This window comes from Zootoca vivipara, chromosome 7, assembly GCF_965207765.1.
Source record: "Zootoca vivipara chromosome 7, rZooViv2.hap1.1, whole genome shotgun sequence".
Lineage (NCBI taxonomy): Eukaryota > Metazoa > Chordata > Lepidosauria > Squamata > Lacertidae > Zootoca > Zootoca vivipara.
Window position 1 is genome coordinate 38,545,623 of NC_142590.1, and position 21,004 is coordinate 38,566,626.

The 21,004-nt window shown below is 44.4% G+C and overlaps 1 protein-coding gene across 1 annotated transcript in view; it reads right to left on the minus strand.

Annotated features, from left to right (window-relative positions):
* LOC118079446 (lanosterol synthase) overlaps positions 1 to 21,004 on the minus strand; it is a 35,796-nt gene that overhangs the window by 4,402 nt on the left and 10,390 nt on the right. Inside the window, exons 6-20 of the mRNA XM_088674006.1 lie at positions 18,858 to 18,954; positions 17,741 to 17,876; positions 16,741 to 16,849; positions 12,917 to 13,035; positions 12,537 to 12,634; positions 11,957 to 11,984; positions 11,127 to 11,180; positions 10,270 to 10,341; positions 9,063 to 9,113; positions 8,657 to 8,806; positions 7,548 to 7,644; positions 5,774 to 5,879; positions 4,817 to 4,882; positions 2,607 to 2,687; positions 2,096 to 2,266 (exon numbers count right to left, since the gene is read on the minus strand). Coding sequence (XP_088530132.1) covers positions 2,096 to 2,266; positions 2,607 to 2,687; positions 4,817 to 4,882; positions 5,774 to 5,879; positions 7,548 to 7,644; positions 8,657 to 8,806; positions 9,063 to 9,113; positions 10,270 to 10,341; positions 11,127 to 11,180; positions 11,957 to 11,984; positions 12,537 to 12,634; positions 12,917 to 13,035; positions 16,741 to 16,849; positions 17,741 to 17,876; positions 18,858 to 18,954 — 1,435 coding nt within the window. The remainder of the gene's footprint in view (positions 1 to 2,095; positions 2,267 to 2,606; positions 2,688 to 4,816; positions 4,883 to 5,773; positions 5,880 to 7,547; positions 7,645 to 8,656; positions 8,807 to 9,062; positions 9,114 to 10,269; positions 10,342 to 11,126; positions 11,181 to 11,956; positions 11,985 to 12,536; positions 12,635 to 12,916; positions 13,036 to 16,740; positions 16,850 to 17,740; positions 17,877 to 18,857; positions 18,955 to 21,004) is intronic.

Here is a 21,004-nt window from a genome sequence, read left to right on the forward strand (position 1 = left end):
AACCCCCAACCCTGTAGAAAGCAATGGAAGTTATGGACTGTAACAATCCTTAAGAGGCGCAGGTCTTAAAAAACCCCTGGTATCACCCTTGAAGCACAGCCTTCCAAAGTCAGGGGGGAATAGGTCTGTTTAGACAAAGGAAAGGATCGGGGGTGATTCTGTGCCCTGGGACCCACAGAACTACTTTAAAAATCCCAACCTGGGGGGGGGGTCAAATAGTGAAGCCCCATAGCCCTGTAGCAACAGAAGGCACATTCTGAAGCACCCGAGCTGTTCGGTTCCATAAAAAATCCAGGAATTGTAAAATTAACAACAATAATGGGGGGGCACTCTATCCAAAGAGTTAAGAAGGAATGGGAAAGTGTTGAGTTATATATGGAAAAATATGGAAAGGAAAGTTAGTTAAAGATAAAAAATAAATAATTATCGCAAGGGGAAAAATAACATCATAAAGGGTAATAATATTAAATATAAAATAGACAACACAACAGAAAAAGCAAGTATATGACTAAATGAGATCGCACAGGAGTGAGGGAAGTGGGGAGAGAGGGAGGGGGGTAAGGAATGGAAGGAGGCAATGGTTGGAGGAGGGTATAGGGGGATGAATTAAAGGAAAATTAAGACTGAGAAGCGCATGGTTTTTGTTTTTTAAAGATGCAAAGGCTTGCAATCAGCCAAAGTATAGAGCCCAACTTCTAGGAGACTGCGATCTACTTGCGGATTTATAAACTGGAGGTGATCTACCCCCGTTATATTGGTGTTCAGGTCAGAGTTGTTTTTAGAGAGAGGAAATATCCCATTTTTGAGGTTAAAGTAAAAGTTCCTGACCTTTTTTTTATAATGAGGAAATGCTGCTAAAACTCCGTTCTTCATTCCACGAAGGGGAGAGGGGGCGGGGCCGGGTGCTCAAAGACAAAAGAAATGGAAAAGGAGATAGCGATCAAATCCAGCCTCGCATTCATGCAGCCGTCGGGAGAGGCAGGGGCTGCAGCCGAGTGCTGCTTCACAAACAAACGGGGGAAAGTGCTTAGAACCCAGAGAATCCAGCTGAAAAACACGAAGCAGCAACAGCAATTGCACACACACCATCCCAAGCCAGCACAGTAACCAAGTCCCAAAAGCAAGAAAGGACTCAGCAAACACTGCTGCGGCCGGCGTTGCTGCTGCTGACTCGGGGAGCTCAGTGATCTCTTCCGCACAGCGCCTATCACTATGGCTTATTTTCGGGGTACGGTTTATATTTCTCAAATGCTTAGAAATGCTGCTATGGCTTATTTTATGACTACGCCTTAAAAAGGGGGAAACACGGTAGGTACCTGGTCACGTTTAGGCTGGAAGAGGACTCTCTTTTATTTTTGAAAACCCACAAGTGCTAGAGGGGTTAAAGAAAGGCTAGAGGGATGTGGGAAGTTTGATTTACCTCAGAAATCCCTGCTAGTGCTTTTAATAATTGAGAGGTCAGAGTTATAAGACGGAAAGTGAGAAGGACTTTCGTCGCAACAGCTATGCGGCATGAGGGACACGATGTGTGAGAGGGAAGTCTGTGGCCTGTTTTTCCATGGGTTTTCAAAGGCGTCATGGCACCCAATGAAAATAAGCACAACCAAAGATACTTCCAGAAAGAAGCACCTCTTGTGATGGAGGATTAGGCTGCATACACACCATAGGTTTAGAGCAAATCACTTCCTGCAAAGAATCCTGGGAACTGCAGCTCTGTGAAGGATAAAGTACAGTTCCCAGGATTCTCTAGGGAAAGTCATGTGCTTTAAAGGTACACAGCTTACTGCTTTTGGGTGCTGGTAGCTCCATTTCCCATGACTAGCCTGCTTTGGCTAACAGCCCCAGAAGAAATTTATGCGAGTGATGCAGTGCACTCATAGTGTATGGATAATGTTTTTGGTTTTTTTGTGTGAAAAAGTCTTTGGAGGAAATGGACTTGGGGCAGATCAGCCCCCTCTCGCCAAAGCCCCATGAACTTAGAAGCATGGTTCTTTAGCACACCTTAATTGGTTTGTCTAACTGCTGCAGAAACCACTTGGCCAAAAGCAGACAGAAGCCTTTTCTAAGGTAGGTAACTGCCAGCTTCTGTGCTTACCTAACAGCCATTAGCCCCAACAGAGCCCAAGAGGTTTGGTGGATCTGGGATACGGTGTGCTGAATATATTTGCGAAACCTGTAGGATTCAAATTCCTCTCCCCAGCCACCGTCTTCCATTTGCTTGGAGACTAAGAATTCACAGGCTTTGGTCACTTCCTTGCATGCCTCCCTAGAAAACATGAGAGGAGAAAGAAGGGGAAAAACAGCCCATGAGATGCCTCATTGGGTTTTGTTCCACTGTTGGCCTTGACTGCACCCCCCCCCCCCAAAATTGTGCACACTTACCTGCAGGTAAGACCCACTAAGTTCAGTTGGATTTACTTCTGAGAAAGCATGCATAGGGGCTGGAGCTGTCAATATTATATGCACATGACTCCCCCGAATTTGATATTTTGGGTGGAGGAGCCTTACGATCTTTCCACTTCACCACCCTGAAGCTAAGCTCCATCAAGGGCTCCCAGCAGAGCAACATTCATACTAATCTTCTATCCGAAAGGCTGCTTACTCACCCACCACGGTAGATGAATCCCATACATGCAAATGCCTCGAGTCCAAACCAGGTGCCATATGTGAAGCATACGCCCCATCGCCTGTCAGGGAGGGGAAAACCCATCAGCCGCTGAATGAATGATACAGAGACAAATGACAGACTACAACCTTTGAGCATGCCCTTCCATTCACTGTTTCATAGAATCAGAGTTGGAAGGGACCATGAGGGTCATCTAGTCCAACCCCCTTGCAATGCGGGAATCTTTTGAGTCTCATGTTCCTAGTCAAAGTCAGAATCTCTTATAACTTTTTATTTTATTTTTTTCTTGTTGTACATTTAACTAGATCTAATTTATATAACCAGTTATTTTACTTCAATCAATAACCTTTATTAGGCATCAGTTGTTTTTTCTTCTTCTTGTACATTTAACTAGATCTAATTTATATAACCAGTTATTTTACTTACTGGTTGTAGATCTAAGGGTGTGAATTTTCATGACGATTCATGAAGGGATCGGTATGGGATCAGTACACAATGTTACTGACAAAAGGATCCCCATCCCTCCCCCCCATTTTAAAACACCAGCATGTTTTCCCTCTAAGCCTAATGATAATGTGAAGGTTTGTGCAACTACCTTATGCAGACACATCATTAGAACACTGCTCATCTGAATGGTCACAAAATCCTGCCTCAGAACAGGCATAGATTTACTGTTGCCGCTGATGCCTAGATATTGGTACTACATTTTAGGCTGCTGGTTTCAAATCACTCCTCAGACAGGCTAACATCAGTTATTTGTTGTGAAGAAGACCTCTAACTGCCAACTTAGCTGTCACATGCTGAATTTGCCCATTTCATGCATCAGGGTTAAGTCTGATCCGGCTCGCATTGTTCATTTAGGATCTCATTACCTCAAAAAAGAGGCTGCATACTCATCTTTTCTTTCCAGTGCATAGAGTTAGGCTGTAGCGCACCCCTCCACAGTGGGAAGGCAATTCCGTGCATTCATGAGAAACCCCATTCCTTGCTTGTGTTTTACCCTCCATCCCAAAATAGTTTCATATTTGTAGAACATATCAAAAGAGCAAGCTGCCACCAGTGCCAATGCAGATAAACAGGACTGTGCCTGAGTAAAGGGTCACCTCAAGACACAGGTCAACCAAACTGAGACACACACACACACACACACACACACACACACACACACACACAAACACACACCCGGCCTGAATCTATGCCTTCTGGACAGAATCTTCTACCAAAACCCCTTTACCGGGGTTCCCTTCATCCCGCCAGATGAAGGTGGTGATGCACCATTTCACCCCCTAAGAAACAGACCAGACATCCCCAAACTTCGGCCCTCCCGATGTTTTGGACTACAATTCCCATCCTCCCTGACCACTGGTCCTGTTAGCTAGGGATCATGGGAGATGTAGGCCAAAAACCTGGAGGGCCGCAGTTTGGGGATGCCTGAAATAGACCCCAAATTCATCCCATGCCTTAGCCACTGAAAGTTGTGACAATTGCTATGAGAAGACAAAACCACCAAATGGGCCCAATTTGCCTGCATGCAAATTCCTTCCTGGCCCTGAAAACGGTGACCGATTATCTCCTCAGCAAGGTCCTCCATACACATTGCCCACTTACCTCAAAGGCAATGCCAATTTTTAGGGTGGGCAGGATGATCAGCTGCCAACTATGTTGCTGGCTCCCACTCCAGATGGCTTAAATACTCCAGCAGAGGACTGGAGTGAACCCTCAGTATCTCTCTCTGCTGCTGAAGCTCCACTATCAGGCCACTATTGGGCCAATTTATATTTTAAAAATTGACAGGCTTTCCCATCATCCCCTCTGGTCAGTTGAGGAAAACAATTGGCCTGCCCCACCCAAGTCCCCCGAGGGGTTGCACTGGGCCACAATCATAGTCCGTATCAACATAGGACAGCTGACTGTCAACTACTGTACACTACAAGTGGTCAGCTGATCCACAGCACTTCCTCTACTACCGGTAGGATGACACACCAGCTGAAACAATGGAACAGCGTGTTGCATTAGCTAGTTCTCTCCTTTTTATCTGTCAAACTGTTGTGTAGGAAAGACATTCAAAAGGTGAAGGTTTCCACTGCTCAGTCAGCAAGTCATTCTTTCAGAACGCTATGTATGCATTCAGAAACTCCGCCAATCAGTGCCGCAGTCAAGTTCAGTGTGGGATATTTGTAAGCCACTCACCCTAACCAGGAGCCATCAGCTTTCTGCATTTTACGACAAAACTGCAAAGCCTTACTTAGAGTATCACTGGGAAGAAAAACAAAGGGGTCTTACATTTCAAGCTAAACAGCTTCTGGATGAGAGAATAATTAAGGCAAGCTCCTTGTAACAATGGCATTCAGTAACCTAAAGAAGCCTTCCACTTTTTCAGAACTTGGTCCCACCCAAAACATTCATTTTGTGGCCTACTTCTTAATGTTTTAACAACGTTTGTGTTGCTATTGTGACCCGCCTTAGAGGAGGCTGTGATCCAGTAGTGGTTCCTCCCAGCCTCCCAGGTGATGGCTACTGGTAATTAAGATCAAGAGTGTTCATCATCAGTCTTTGTTTAAACCACCAGCAGCAACTTTACATAAGTATCACTTCTATGTTGGAAATAACATGTATGCTGTAAGTTACATGTACATATACATTTTCCAGAGGGGTAGCTGTGCTGGTTTGCTGCAGCAAAAACAACTAAGAGTCTTGTGCCACCTTAAAGCCTAACACATTTTATTGTGGCAAAAGTTTTTTATGGACTGGAGTACCCTTCAGATGTACCGCGTGGTCATTAGTTGGCAGGTATTTAAGCGGATGGAGGTATATGTATATATTTTAAATAATGACTGGAGTTGCAATCAAATATCAAAAAAATACAGTCTTTGACAAATTCAACTCCTGAACTCTTAACATGGAATAGTCTATTAGAATATAGAATTCAAGACTATAGAACAGGCATCCCCAAACTTCGGCCCTCCCGATGTTTTGGACTACAATTCCCATCATCCCTGACCACTGGTCCTCTTAGTTAGGGATCATGGGAGTTGTAGGCCAAAACATCTGGAGGGCCGCAGTTTGGGGATGCCTGCTATAGAAGATGAATATCATGATGTAACAATAAGCTTCTCAGCTTCTGAGGATCTCACCCCATACCTTTACCTGATTTCATCTTCCCGGTGATTTGGGAATCTTTTCCCAAAATGTTTCAATCCCTGCATTATGGATGAAGTGCATTCTGTATAGGTGTGGTCTATCATACAGTCAGCTGAAAAACAAAGTATTTTACTTTATGTTTCAAGATGGTTTACAGATTTATAAAATCCTTGAAAATATCCTTAAAAACGGAGCCAAAACCTTGCAGTTTAAACAGCAGGAAGAGGGGGGGGAAACTCTATAAAAACAACAGTCAAAATGTCAGCCCTTTGGCCACCAAAAGCTTATCAGGAAAACAGGCCATGCATTTTGTGCAGAGGACTATCAGCGAGAGCCTTCCTTGTCTAGATCAGGGGTGGCCAAGCTGCATCCAGAGGGTCACATACAGACCTCAGCCTATTTTTAGAAGCACAGGAAGAGCCAGAAGGGAGATGAAGATGGTGGTGGAGGTGAAACAGATGGGGCAATGTGAGAGGAAATCCCTTTCCAAGCAAACAGTTGAGAACCCTGCAAGAATTATTGGTCTCTCCCCAAGCAGCCTGCTGGGCACGGAGCAAAAAAGAGAGGGGAAGATAAGAGGGTGTGGCAAAAGGAGGGAGAGATGGCTCTGGCCACACTCACTGCTGGCATGCAGTTCACAGGGTCATCCTGGGAGAGGTGGCTTCTAAAATAAGCAAGACCCGTGTGGTGTAGCTGAAAACCAATTAACTTGAACTAGGCCCATAGACTCATTGGCAGCCACTGTAGCTGAAAACCAATTAACTTGAACTAGGCCCATAGACTCATTGGCAGCCACTAAACACTACTTTGATGTTTAGATAAGTAGCTTGCTTCATCCACATAGGTTGAGTTCTGCAGGTCCATGCATAAAGTTAGGAACTCCCAGAACCAGCCTCCACCCCACCCCCAATTTTATGAATTTTGCTTCCTTCCTAAAGCCCAGTAAGCACTTGCCCATCTCTGAGAAGCTGCGTAAGCCAAAATTCAAAGCTGTGCATTTATTTATTTCTACCTAGCCACACAAAGCTGTGATTGTGTAAGTAAAATGAGAGTAAGACATGAGTTACTGTGCATTATTGGCTCCCTCCTATCGTCTAGAGCAGGCATCCCAAACTGCGGCCCTCCAGATGTTTTGGCCTACAACTCCCATGATCCCTAGCTAACGGGACCAGTGGTCGGGGAAGATGGGAATTGTAGTCCAAAACATCTGGAGGGCCAAAGTTTGGGGATGCCTGGTCTGGAGGCATGCTGTGCCATTGTGAGCCAGTCACAGTTTGCAGACCACCTTCAAAGCCAGGGCCAATCTGCAAGGATTTGTAAAGAACCACAGGACACAAACAAGGGACTCTGGCAGCACAGCCTTGGTGCCTTGCTATCCTGCACCGCTTATCTTTATTGGGCTGCACTGCCACCCACATAATAGCCAAAGAATAACATGTGTGATGTGAGGAGACCATTGATTTCTAGCTAACTTTGTGTACCTGTTGCTCATTTGGGTTCCATGTTCAGAGCCACATGGACTGTCCGTATCACGTCATCTTTGTTCTGCCTATTTCAGAAACCAACCACCAGCCTTCCTTAGAACATCTCTCCTATCAGCACCTGCAATGGACTCTGACAACGTGAACAATTGCCAAGGTCCTATGGCCAAAACAAACTGCCTTCAAACATGTGACTTCAGTTCATGGTCTCCAACCCCAAAACTATGAAATAGGCCTTGCTTTTAATGATGACCAGAATTCCCATTTAAGTTGTTCTGATATCAAGGCTGTGTTCTTACCATATAACTCTGTGCAGTTCATTATCTCCAGTAGCCTACTCCCTCGTCTGGTTTCATAAGAAGCAAAACCGCCATCAGAATTTCTCATGCTCAGAATCTGCAAAAAAGTACAAGTGGGATGGGGGAGGGGGAGAGGGTTTAAGAACAGGCATGGCGTTCCTTGCAGAGGCACATGGCTGGTCACTCCTGCCCAACCCCACAAGCCACTCCTGTGCCCCTTCCACACTTGTCTTTTTTACAAACTAAAAAAACCCAAATGTTATGGAGCCCCTTGATCATTTTAGTTGCCCCTTTCTACCCAAGTGCTTTGATAACTGTATGGTTCATGTGGCCATTTTCTGTTTTTCAAGTCTGGATAGATTCCTGCTGTTTCAGGCTTTGCCACAAGCACCAAATGCAATTCAGGCGCCATTCCACCCGGCTACAATGCTGTGTAAAATCAGAGCCTGTGCTCTTGACAAACCAATCTCTTTATTTTAAGTGGAGCTCAACAAAAGCAGAGTGGCTCTCTGTATATATATGTAGTCGTGCCAGTTGGCCCTCTCTCACCATATTAGGCCAATGGAGAACTCGGTGGATGGGGAGATTCTGTTGTTCTAGCAAACCCTAGAAAGTGCCCTTGCTCCTCACGACTATGATGAGGATTTCAGGACAAAATTTGCTAATTTGCACTATTTCTACCAAATGTGATTTATCTCCAAATCACTAGTGTAGGGAAAGAGATTAACTCATTATGTATTTGACTTCAAATTGATTACCGTAAGTAATGTGTAAGGATGCAATAGCTGCTTTCTAAAGAGCAAGATCAACAGTCCATCTGTTCTCAATCCTAATGCCCAGTGAGCTTTCGATCCAGCTTACTGGGGGAGATTGCTCTCAGTCCCACTACATTGCATCCCTTTACCTGAGCTTCAGGAACTCAAACTTTAAGACTGATCATCCTTCACAGAGGATAAAATGCTGCCATAGGGACACTTCCACCAATTCTCTTAGCCTACGGCCCCACAAAACTCAGCACTATTACAGAATGCTAGATGACTTCAGTCTTCCCACAATAGCTTCCTCCTGCCTGCTTCCCATTTTCTCTTCTGGGCTTTCCCCCTTCTCACCACGTTGACAGCATCAAAGAGGCGCTGAGGTGCCACATGATCTTCTATGAAGGGGCATTTTTCCTCCAGCAGCATCAGTGCCCTCATGGCCTCAGCAGTGCAGTCAGACACTATCCAGTCATTCTCTCGAGTGCTGAAGGGGAATCCACCCTGGTAATTGAAGTGAATAGATTAGGACTCCTTTGGCAGCTGCCAGTGTAGAGGCATCTCCTCCCAAGCAAAGCCCAAGAAAGCAATCAGGGAGTTGATGGGTGATCCATATTTCTTCTTCAGGATTCTAGACTAGATGGGCACTGGCCTAATGCAGCAGGCTCTTCTCATGTCCTTACATTCTCAGAATTAACACTTAAAAGCTCTCTTTTTGATGGCTATGTGTCACACAGACAGGTCACGATTCTGGATGTACCTTGTTCATCTGGCGATAATATCTCTGGTAGTTAGGTGGGTTATCTACAATCTGAAAAACAGATTAGCAGCATATTAATAAAAGGCGATCAGATTATATTTGTAACCAGTGGGAAAGCCAGTGTGGCATAACAGTTTGAGTGTTGGACCTGAGAGACCAGGGTGCCAATCCTCACTGCCTCTCACCCTAGACTTCCTCACAGGGCTGTTGTGGGGATTCATTAAGGAGGAAGAAAACCATGTATGCCACCTTAAGCTCCTTGGAGAAAAAGGTGGGCTATGCAATAACTAATAAACAAAACAAAACAAATAAATTAACTCAGTCAGAAATATGGTCTGTAATTTAGAAGACAGAATGTGGCTACAGCCTGATGCAATGGCAGCACATAGGGTTATGTTCAGTGCTAGTGCTACTCAAAGTAGACTCACTGAAATTTATGAACTCAAGTTGGTCATGTTTATGAACCTGAATGGGTTTGCTCTGAATGGGATTCATACTGGGTACAACCCATAGTGCTGGTTGAGGTAAATTGCCGTAGATATACAAGGTTTTACACAGGACTGAAGCCACACTATAAAACCAAATTGATATTACTTGTCAAGGATCACATGGGCTTCAGATTAAAAACCTATTATTCTGTAGTCCTGCCATGACACATTATTCAGCTGAACGAATCTCATGTGATCAAGAGGCAGCTGAGCCACACTCTGGCTCTGCCTACAAGGTCACACAGCATCTCATGACCACAACATCCACACATTAAGCTTTGCCTATGCAGGCATCCATGTCTAAATGCAGAGATATCAGAGGCAGGGCTGGGGGAAACCATACAACCTTGGAAGCTGCCCTTCAACACCTAGGTCAGACATCCCCAAACAGCAGCCCTCCAGATGTTTTGGCCTACAACTCCCATGATCCCTAGCTAACAGGATCAGTGGTCGGGGAAGATGGGAATTGTAGTCCAAAACATCTGGAGGGCCGAAGTTTGGGGATGCCTGATCTAGGTCAAGTAGTATGCCTGATCTAGGTCAAGTAGTGGCCCACTGCCTTGGATCCCCTAATAGCTCCTTCTCATGATGAGCAACACATGAAAGGGGCTCATGTTACTTTGCAAAAAGAGACAAGCGTTTCCCTCCTGATTCTTTTGCTGAGACAGCTGAAAGCAGTATTGATTCCCTATGTATGTTATTCCAATATCATGCTTTACCTGAGAGGCTTTCAAGAATTCATGGGCTTTTTTCAGACAGGATGCATAGTCAGGATTGTTCTGAACCCCAGCCTAGAAAATGAAAGAAGTTATGTTTAAGAATTCCGACCCAGGAAAGTCACAGAGAAAATCTCAGACACTTACTGTGAGGGACAGGGGATATCGCGAAGTCCCTCCCCTCCTAAGTTCCAGCCCATCCCCGAGCGCAGGGGAAAGCAGGGAGAGTTCCGACTCAAATGGGGAAGCAGGAAGTGGGGTCCGAGGCTCAGGCAAGGTAGCGGAGCCATCGTCCCAGCTGGGACAGGAAGGGGGAAGCAAGGGAGGCAGACCCATCCCCCCAACTCCGGAATTGCGCAGAAAACGTAGGGGGAAGAGGCTGGGTCTCCCCAAGTTGTTATGTTGGAGAAAAACGCGCCAAGCGCCATTCGGAGGTTCTGACTCAAGCGGATAAGATTGTCTCTGTAAATAGTACTGCCTTTAGCACTGTACATACGCAGCACCAATAAAAAGATAAAATGCAGAGCCGCGTAGAGTCGTTACTCTGAAGTAGCCCACTCAGGCCACTGTGACACTTACACAAAAGCATCACTTTGGACAGCTACAAAAATAAACGCAAGTTCTTGAGGGATAACTTCAGTGTTACACAAGGAATACTCAGTGTGTGAATTCCTGGACCTCATGTCATAAATTACCTGGAGAACCATGACAGGCATACGAGGTGTTCAGATCTCATAAGGTGTGTGCTTTGGTTAAACACACACCATCTACATGCCAGTTCATTCATCTAATATATATATGTAAATGGAAATTATTATGGAGAGAACAAAAGTAGAAGATTTGACAATATAAAATGGTACCTCCAATAAGCCTTGAATGATAAATGATGTATCCCAGGTCTGTGATCCCATGACCTGATATAAAGAAAGGAAGGTCAGTTTTGTCCTTTAGATCAGGGCTGGAGAACCACTAGCCTGGGAGCTGAATGCAGTCCTCTCTAACCAGCCCTTTGGATGCTTCCCCAGTCATGGTCACTTCCCAGCCTACACCCTACCCCACTGGCCTTGCTCTGCACCCTCCTTAAGGGCTGGAATGTTTCATGGAACTGTGACAAGCCCTCCTGCTTATCTGAGTGGAAGATGGGAAAATATGTGGGTGGACAGGTGTGCAAGCCTCTGAAATTTGTGTGGTCAGAATTGTGTGGGAGTGGGGAAGTGGGAGTGGTTTATTCCCATTTTTATTCTTTTAATACACTATTTTAAAAGAAATCAAGAACACTGGGAGTAAATCAGTAACTAAAGGGCTCTTCCGCACTTTCGCTTGGCCCTTGTTTTGATTGTATTTTGTATTGATCAATTCCCCCCAAGTCCAATAGTTTTTCCTCTTATTCTCTCAGTTAAGCAGCATGTGTTTTGGGATTCTTGGCACATCAGATAACATCTGAATCAGCATTTTAAAAAGGTGCCACATGACCTGGTGTTATCTTAAATCTTATCTCCTAGCCCTAACCCTGGGGTGAAGCTACACATTATGCAGAAGATCCATGCCTGGATCTCCTGATATTTTGATATTCACTTCAAATAAGCTGGTGCTGTCCGGCAGGGAGAAGACAGCTGAGCTTGAGAGTCACCAATGCAATGCCAATTGCAGCCCATAATATTTCAAAACATATTGGTTCACACTATTGTACCTTTATTAACATACCATCTTGTCCCATCCTGCAGAGATATAAAAAGAAGAGATTATAGCAGTCACAAGACCATGTAGTTACCTATCTGCATTGCATAATAAGAGACCAAAATCTTCCTGATATCTCTCCCATACAACACAACGAGTGAGCCACGGGTGTGCATGAGATCTGCCTATACAGTACTGCAAATAAGGATATGTTCACATCACTGGCCTAAAACGCAGCAAAGTCATTTTATCCCACTGCTTTGCAAAGCTGCATTTGCACAGGGTTGTTCACATCAGAGAGGGGGCAGAGATGTTTTTACAGAGTGTGCATGCCCTTTCTGGTTTCCCCACCACTGCAACCCCCTGGAACGCCTAGTGATGAAGCTGCCATCTGAGCATCTGTGCTCATCTGTGCACATACGACGGTTGTCGCAGGTAAACACACCATTCTGAAGTACGATGTGAATGTGCTTTATGTTTTCTAGTCTGATTGACCCTTTTTTGAGGAAAGATCAAGGTCTGCAAAACCACACTTATGCAAAACCATATTCAGGACACTACAAAGATGGGTGGAATAAATATGCCAGTCTTACCAAAGGTAGTCATAAAGTCTGGAGATATGTTCTTGAAAAGCTGGAGAATTGGCTCCATCAACTTGCTTTCTTATTAGCATATGAAACACTTTACAAATCTACAGGACAAAAGATACACCATTCCAGTTAGGAATTCTCCTCTGCTATACCTCCATGCTTAGCACAGTCATCTGTTGCATGGCTATGTCTCTGCATGTCACCAGCCCAACACAGAAACTCCTTCAATTGGGCAAAACAAGATTGCTACAAGCATAGCTCTGCCTTTGGAAGTATACTGGTTTTGGGGGCAAATCTTCCTCAGGAGAAGGAACATACGCTGCCATCAAAAGTAATTTGTTCCCGATACAATTATTTCTGAAAGACATTCACAAAGGACCTACCGGACTAGAATTGGTGGCATTTGAGAATATGTCATCAGCTTTGATTTGCTCATACATTTCTGCAATGGCTTTCTTTCTGAAACTGGTGAAATGGTATCTCTCGTACAAATTTAAGGTAGCTGCAGAAGGAATAAGAGACACTATGAACATCGCAATCATGTTAATACGGTTCTATCTTCCTTGTGCGTTTTGGGCTGCAATCCTCCATGCAATTACCTGGAAGAAGGCACCATTGAATTCAATGGCACTTGCTTCCAAAAGATACTGTATTTTGCTCAAAATAGAGGCAGGATTTCAGCCCCCAAATTTCAAAGATGATTTCAGGGGGGAATCTGCAAAAGGAACATGGATGTGAACAAGGGGTTTACCACAGATGGGTACCAGTGGTTTAGGGTCATTTGGTGAGGAGCTTGCATCCCAAGCCACCATGACCCCATTCCCCCCATTATAGGGAAATAACCAGACAGGACAAAAAGAGTAAATGTAAAATGGGTCAAATAGGCCACAAATTTATTGATCTGATGTGAATGTTAGCCATAGGCATTGGGTATATCATTTGAAGTCCAGCCTACCAACTGGAAGTGTTTCTAGGGTCAACCCAATACTATGACCTACACCAAATTGTGGTCCCCCCCCCAAAGGGTCCCTGGTCAGTGAGTGCTATGGTCCTAACCCCCGCCTGGATGTTCAGACAGAAGCAACTCCTTCTGGATCCCTTTAATGGGACACCCTCTTTCATGGAGGGGCTATTACCTATGTGTGGACCCAAGTGACACCACTTAATAATAATAATAATAATAATATTTTTTTATCTATACCCCGCCCTTCCTGATTCAAAAACCTGGGCTCAGGGCAGCTAACAACAAATTTAAAACACTTAATTGTAATACAACATAAAAGCAACATAAAATACAGTATAAAAGCACGAATAACAATAAAATTCAAGTGCAAGAATCAATTTGGGAAAAATCCATCCAATAAACATTAGATAGGCACCAGAGATAGCTGGCTAAATTAGACCTATCTGGGCCAGCGAGGAGGCCAGGAGAGAATTAGCTGTGGGGTCCCAGAGCAGGTAATCTTCATAAAAGGGGGGATGGGGAAAGAGAAGGGAAATAAAAGATCAGGCTGAGTTCAAATTAAAGGCTAGGCGGAATAGCTCTGTCTTACAGGCCTGGCGGAAGGAGGTTAAATCCTGTAGGGCCCTAGTCTCATGGGACAGAGCATTCCACCAGGTCGGAGCCATCACTGAAAAGGCCCTGGCCCTGGTGGAGGATAGTCTGACTTCCTTAGGGCCCGGGACCTCTAAACTATGGTTATTCATGGACCTTAATTCAGGAAGGGTCACCTCGGATATTGTTAAGAGATGGTTTGCTAAGATCCTTAGCAAATTTTGCTGGCCGCAGCTAATAGAAAAATGCCTCGATAGTTTCCAAAATCAGTTCTGTCACCTTTTATAAAGAGATTGATAATTTTGGCATCCCTCAAGTCTGCTGGGATCTCTTCTCTTTCCCAGATTTTTTTTTATGAGCTTGTGAAGTTGTTGTGTAAATTCAATTCTGCCCACTTTGAAGATTTTGGCAGGTATCCCATGAGGTCCACTGGCTTTGTTGTTTTTCATTTGGTGAACAGCTGTACACAACTCTCCCAGATTTGGAGATACTGCAAGCTCATCTCTAACTTGTTTTTGCAGAATTTGTGAGAGGACCTCAGCAGCTACGGGGGAGCTGCGGTTAAGGAGATGTTGGTAATGTTCTTTCCAGCGCAGTGCAATAGCTTCTTTATCTTTTAGAAGTGTGATACTGTCTGCTGAGCGTAGGGGGCATATGCCATGATTTATTGGTCCATAGATGGTCTTTGTGGCTTTAAAGAAACTCTGTGCATCTTGAGTGTTGGCTAAGTGTGGGATCTCTTGAGCTTTTTTTATCCACCAGGTGTTTTTTAGTTCTCTGGTTCTTCTTTGAATCTCAGCCTTAGCGTTGGCATAGCTTTTTCTTAGTGGCACAGTTTCTATCTCTTTGTCAGCTTTGAAAGGCCTTCCTCATCTTGTCAATCATGCGTTCAATCTCACTGTCATTCTCATCAAACCAGTCCTGGTGTTTCTTGGTTTGGTATCCAATAGTTTGTTCACAGGCTGCAATAATGGATGTTTTTAGCTTGGTCCAGTGTTCCTCGATGTTATCAGGGAATTCTGAAAGCAGGTGGCCCTTAAGAGTCGTTTGGAAGCAATCCCACTTAATGGGATCTTGAAGGACTTGAGTGTTCATTTTGTGCCTTGGTTTCCTTCCTTGAAGCCTGTGTTGAAGACTTCTGACAGGAGCTTCACAAGATCATTTTTGATAGCGAAGCCTACCCCATGTATTCGATGCTCTTGTTCAGGTAGACCTTTCCAGAAGAAAGTGTGACCTCCTTTTTCTTCCTTCAGTTGTCCCTCGCCTGCTCTTCGAATCTCGTGAAGTGCTGCAACATCAATGTTAAAACGTTGCAGCTCTCTTGCAATGATGGCAGTTCTGCGTTCAGGACGCTCGCTGTCTGTGTTATCTGACAAAGTCCGTATATTCCATGTTCCAAAGTTCAATTGTCTTTTACGACCGCTAGGTGGTGACCCCACTAGGCGCAATAATCCAGTCAGGGAAAAAGGGAGGCAGACTGTGTTTAGGGCACCTTTTCTAGCCCCTCCCCTTTTTGGGGTGAGCAGAGTGGATCCTAAAAAGGGCTGCTCAGTCATGGATACAGCTGCTGAGCTGCTCAACTGCCTCATTCCTTGAGTCAGAACAACTGAATCTGTATCCACCGCCCATGTGCAGGTTCATGACTAGGGGCTTCCAGATTTCACGATTCTGCCCCCGTTACCATTTGCTGATCGCCATGGGACTTTGGGGGTTTGGGTTGGGTTTTTGGAAGACGCCTGTGCATGAATTTGTTTTATGTGTGTAGATCAGTGCACACTGACCAACGCACAGTCTTCGCAGTAGGGCTCTGTTCCAATGGCATGAAGTAGTCACGACAAACCGGTAGATTCCTATCTGCTGCAGCCTTCATCCACCTTCACAGCCGTTGTAACATGCCACTTGTTATCATCCGCCTGTTCTGCTGTTGAGGACTTCTTGGATCATTCTTTGTCTAGCTCCTTCACTTTGACCTTACTGCCTTGGGTGACTCTGCTGGGAGTATGAGATTCCAGACGGCTTCGCTCACAAGGGTCATAGGAACATGCAATCCCACTCACCACGACAAGGTGATAATCCAGCGAGTGGGACTACCCTGTAGCCCAGGCATCCTCAAACTGCGGCCCTCCAGATGTTTTGGCCTACAACTCCCATGATCCCTAGCTAACAGGACCAGTGGTCGGGGAAGATGGGAATTGTAGTTCATAACATATGAAGGGCCGAAGTTTGGGGATGCCTGCTGTAGCCTGACAGGCAAAACCCTAGTGATGATCACCATGGGTGGTTCTAAGACTACAAAACCCATAATGCCATGGCATGTGTCCATAGCCATGGTTCAGGCCTCTTGCTCACAAAGCAATGTTCTTACTTGTATGTGCTACAAAGGTTTGTATTGTGTTTGTTCTCAGAGCTGACTGTTTGCTTCCAGCTAACAAGCTGTGATAATATGAAACTTGGAAGATGTTGTATGTTTCCATGGATATGTGTCTGCGTCAAGGACATGCAAAGCACCCATGTCTTATTCCTCAGACAATGTGTTTGCCTATAACAACAGAAGTCTCTTCCTCTCTTTCTCTGTGCCAAGTAAACCCTAGGAAACCTACATTGAAGGACTGAACTCCTGGAATAAGACTTGCCAATTCCTACATCACTCACCATATGCAGCATCCAGCATCCAGCTGTGTGCAGCTTGCAAATCGGTTTCGTGAATATTGTTCCTCTGGGCTTGCCAATCAATAGTGGAAAAGTCCTCCACATAAATCTCCTAGAAGGAAACCATGAAGTGAAATGACTTTCATAGTAAAGAAGTAGCAGGATACTAGTGTACTTGACAAATGTCATTTCATAGCTTTAAAAAACCCAGAAAATTCATGCTAGTGTGGCAAAATCTGCTCTGTACCCATATAACACTCCTCCCTGTGTTATGGCTTCAGCTTTCATGGTCCTCTTCATCCATTTTTATACTTATATGAAAAGTGGTATGTCTTAAGAAATAATATTAATTAATTAATTAATTAATCAATTAAACACTTGAGGAGGAAGAGGAGGGTACTCCATAGGAGATTAATGGTTCAACAGTTCATCATTGATTTGTTTTTTAGTAGTTCTGAAGAGGGGAGGAGAAAACACCTTTTACCACCCAAAAAGAAAGGGAGAAAGAAATTAAAAGATGCATTAAAAAGGGGGAGTCTGGTATTACTGTGATGGAGGAGGCAACATGGGTGTAGTCTGTCAGTTTTTAGGAGAAGAGGCAAGGGTCTAAAGCAATACTCTGTGGACCATGAAGCACAGAGTCATTAAAATAAATTAAAAGAAAAACATGGAAGGAGAGAGACATATGATTTGGAAGGGTGATGCCATGGGCACCATCTCCACTCCAAATTCTACCCTCCCAAAGTTGCCCTCCCCTATGGAATAGGGATGGCCAAGTGGCATGTTTCCATGCCCCCGCCTCTCTCCAAAATAAATATTCCCACGGCATTTTTAAACACTGTTGCTCTGAGCTTGACTTCTGCCTTAAATGGAAAATAAGACATCCAATTTAGCCTTCTCCCTGTCAGATACAAGCAAGCAATCTCCCAAGTGCAGATACGAGGGAGTACGAGGGTCCTACTCTGACCGAGGATGATGGGATGTTTGGAGAATGTTGCCTTGCCTGTCTTAGACTCTGGATCAATTCATCTTCTTCCATAGTCAGGCGAGAGGCATAGCAGTAGCTCATCACGAGGGTGATATGCCGAGCATGACACCAGTATGTTGAGGGATGTGCTGGCATCCATGTAGGGAACAGCCTGTTTCAGAAAGATGGAAGAAACAGGTTCATGGAAAACAATGTCAGGAATCCTGGATATAGGGGTAAAACTAAGGGCAGGCTATATTGCCCTTCATCCGAGGATCACAGGGCAGTTTATGGTATAACACAATAAGAAACAAAACAATAATTCATCCTCCACTATATTTTTTGTGAAAACTAGTATCTTTTGCAACCTTCTGGTTACTTCTTTCTTAAAACCAGTGCTTTTTTCTGCGGGTACACAGGGGTATGCATACCCCTAAACATTTTGTGAATCTAAGTTTGGCCTCATTGAGGGCAGTATTTCAATATGAGCAATATGAGTAGGAAAATGAGAGTACCCCTAAACATTTTTTAGGAAAAAAGCACTGTTTAAAACAACCCTAAAATCATTTCCCAGGCCTATGGGCTGCAGTTTGAACTCCATTTGCAGCTTGCAATTTTTGCTCATTAACATGCACCATATGTCACATCCATGACATGTGTCTGCTCACCAATCAGGCAGAGGTATGGCAACTAGCCATACCTCACTCTGACTCATGAGTAGATGTTCTTCATCTGAGTAACCTCTACATGAAATCCTGTGAGGAACAGGTTCTGTCACAAACGGACACGAAGTAGTGAACAGGGCCGGCTCTACATAGCCCCCTGGTGGCACAGTGCACCACGGGGGGGGGGCTGGTAAGCTGGGCGCCGGCCTGGCAAGGAGGGCACCGCGCGGCAAAGCCGCGTGGAAACCAACTGCGCCCTGCAAGGGCGGGGCGGGCGGCGGAGCGATCTCCGCCCCTCAGCACCAGGGCGCGCGAGCTGCTCAAGACGGCCCTGGTAGTGAAGATTCATATGAATGTGTCTATTTCCAAGTTGTTGCTGTTTCGTGAAGGATCCGTCTACTGTGTAATACTGTTGCCGCAGAGACCTTTCTTTGGCAATTCATGATTGGCAGGGTGGGTTGGGGATGAGAAAACTTTAGGACACATACCATAACTCAGGAAACAGTGAATTCATTCCCTCCCAGCTGTACAAATTCATAGTAGCCAGCCAAACTTTGCCCAGATGAGGGATTCCAAGAGCACCACCTGGAAAGAGAATTATCAAAGTCTTTGTTTCCATAGACTGAAGGGGCAAAGTCAAAGAAACCTTTAATGAAAACGTAGATATGTTTATAGCCTTGTGTGATTGAAAGCTCAACTTGTTTAGAGTTTAGTGATGCAATGCCTCAGAATCATAGCTGCCAAGTTATCCCTTTTTTTAAGGGAAATTCCCTTATGCTGAATAGGCTTCCTCGTGAGAAAAGGGAAAACTTGGCAGCTATGCTCAGAATTCCACCAGAGTGCTGTGCCGCAGCCTAACGTTGTTTAACATTACAACCGCATCTGTTCCAACTCTACAGACAGAGAATCTCACCTAAGAGATCTACAGCAAACCTTTTTAGAACTAAAATATCCACCTGATGAAGTTAAACAACAGATCAACAGAGCCAGACTGATACCTAGAGAGAACCTGCTGCAAGACAGACCCAAAAAAGAAAATAACAGAACACCACTAGTTATCACATACAGCTCCCAAGTTAAAACAGTACAACACATCATCAGAGATCTACAACCTCTCCTGGACAATGACAGCTCTCTTTCTCAAGCTCTGGGAAGAAGACCTTTCATTGCCTACAGACAGCCACCCAATCTTAAACAACTCCTCACCCACAATAATACAACCACCAGACTTAACATGGACACTGGTACCAGAACCTGCAATAAACCCAGGTGCCAACTTTGCTGCCACATACACCCGGACAACACCATTACTGGCCCCAACAACATCCAACATACCATCTCAGGACTATTTAATTGCTCATCTTCTAACACTGTGTATGTCATCAAATGCCAACAGTGCCCTTCAGCTCTCAATACTGGACAAACAGGCCAAACCCTACGCCAAAGGATAAATGGACATACTGTAAATCTGACATCAGGAATCACAAGACAAAGAAACCAGTAGGAGAACACTTCAATCTCCCAGGACATTCTATACAAGATCTCAAAGCAGCTGTTTTATTACAGAAAAATTTCAGAAACAGACTGGAAAGAGAAGTTGCTGAATTGCAACTCATTAGCAAGCTTAAAACCATGGAGCCACCTGGTATGAACAGAGACATAGGATTCTTATCTCATTATACATGATCAAGCTTTCTTTAGCACCTCAGCCCTTGCTTTTTCCCGCAAGACCAATTGCAGTCATTAACAGTCGTTTAACAGTCATCAACAGGTTTACCACTCCTATCAGCCCATCACCCATTCCCATCACACACCCCACACACCCTCTGAATATACATAAGGGTCTGGTTACTTCTGTTTCAGTGTATCTGAAGAAGTGTGCATGCACACGAAAGCTCATACCAAAATAAAAACTTAGTTGGTCTTTAAGGTGCTACTGAAGGAATTTTTTAATTTTGTTTCGACTCAGACCAACATGGCTACCTACCTGTAACTAGAACTGGTGATATAATTAGGGTAAAATTTGTAATAAGGGAAATGAATAAATTAGATAAAGATATAAAAATGCAGAAAAGATAAGAGATAATGATGGGAAACCGGGGAGGAGGGTGGGGGGAAGTCTGGGGGTTGAGAACCTCCAAAAGACAATGTTTTATTGTGTTGATATGAATGTAAAATGTAAGCAACAAATTCTTAAAATAAAATATTAGGTGATAGATAGATAAATAGATGAGAGAGAGAGAGAGATAGTACCACCCTGTTTCAGAACCAAAGTATTAAGACCTAAGCTGTAACACCTAGGCTGAAGAAATTGAAGTGAAAATAAGCTGTGTTTTCTACCTTGTTTAGACACCTGTAACAACAACTGAATTTAATATATTTGTATATGTTAACTGCCCTGTCACACTGTCATTGCCTGGCTCGGCCACACTCCACACACTGGAGGGCAAGTCTAGTAGCAGATGCACAGTTTTCAGCTATGTTCAGTGTAGAGTTTCTGAACAGGTTGGAGCCAAAGGGTCCCCTCTTCATTTCTATATTGGACAGAGTGAATGCCCTGATCATCCTCAAACCATATGCATTTGTTTCTCAGACTGTATCCACGCAGAAGTAACTACTTCACCTCCCACTGTGC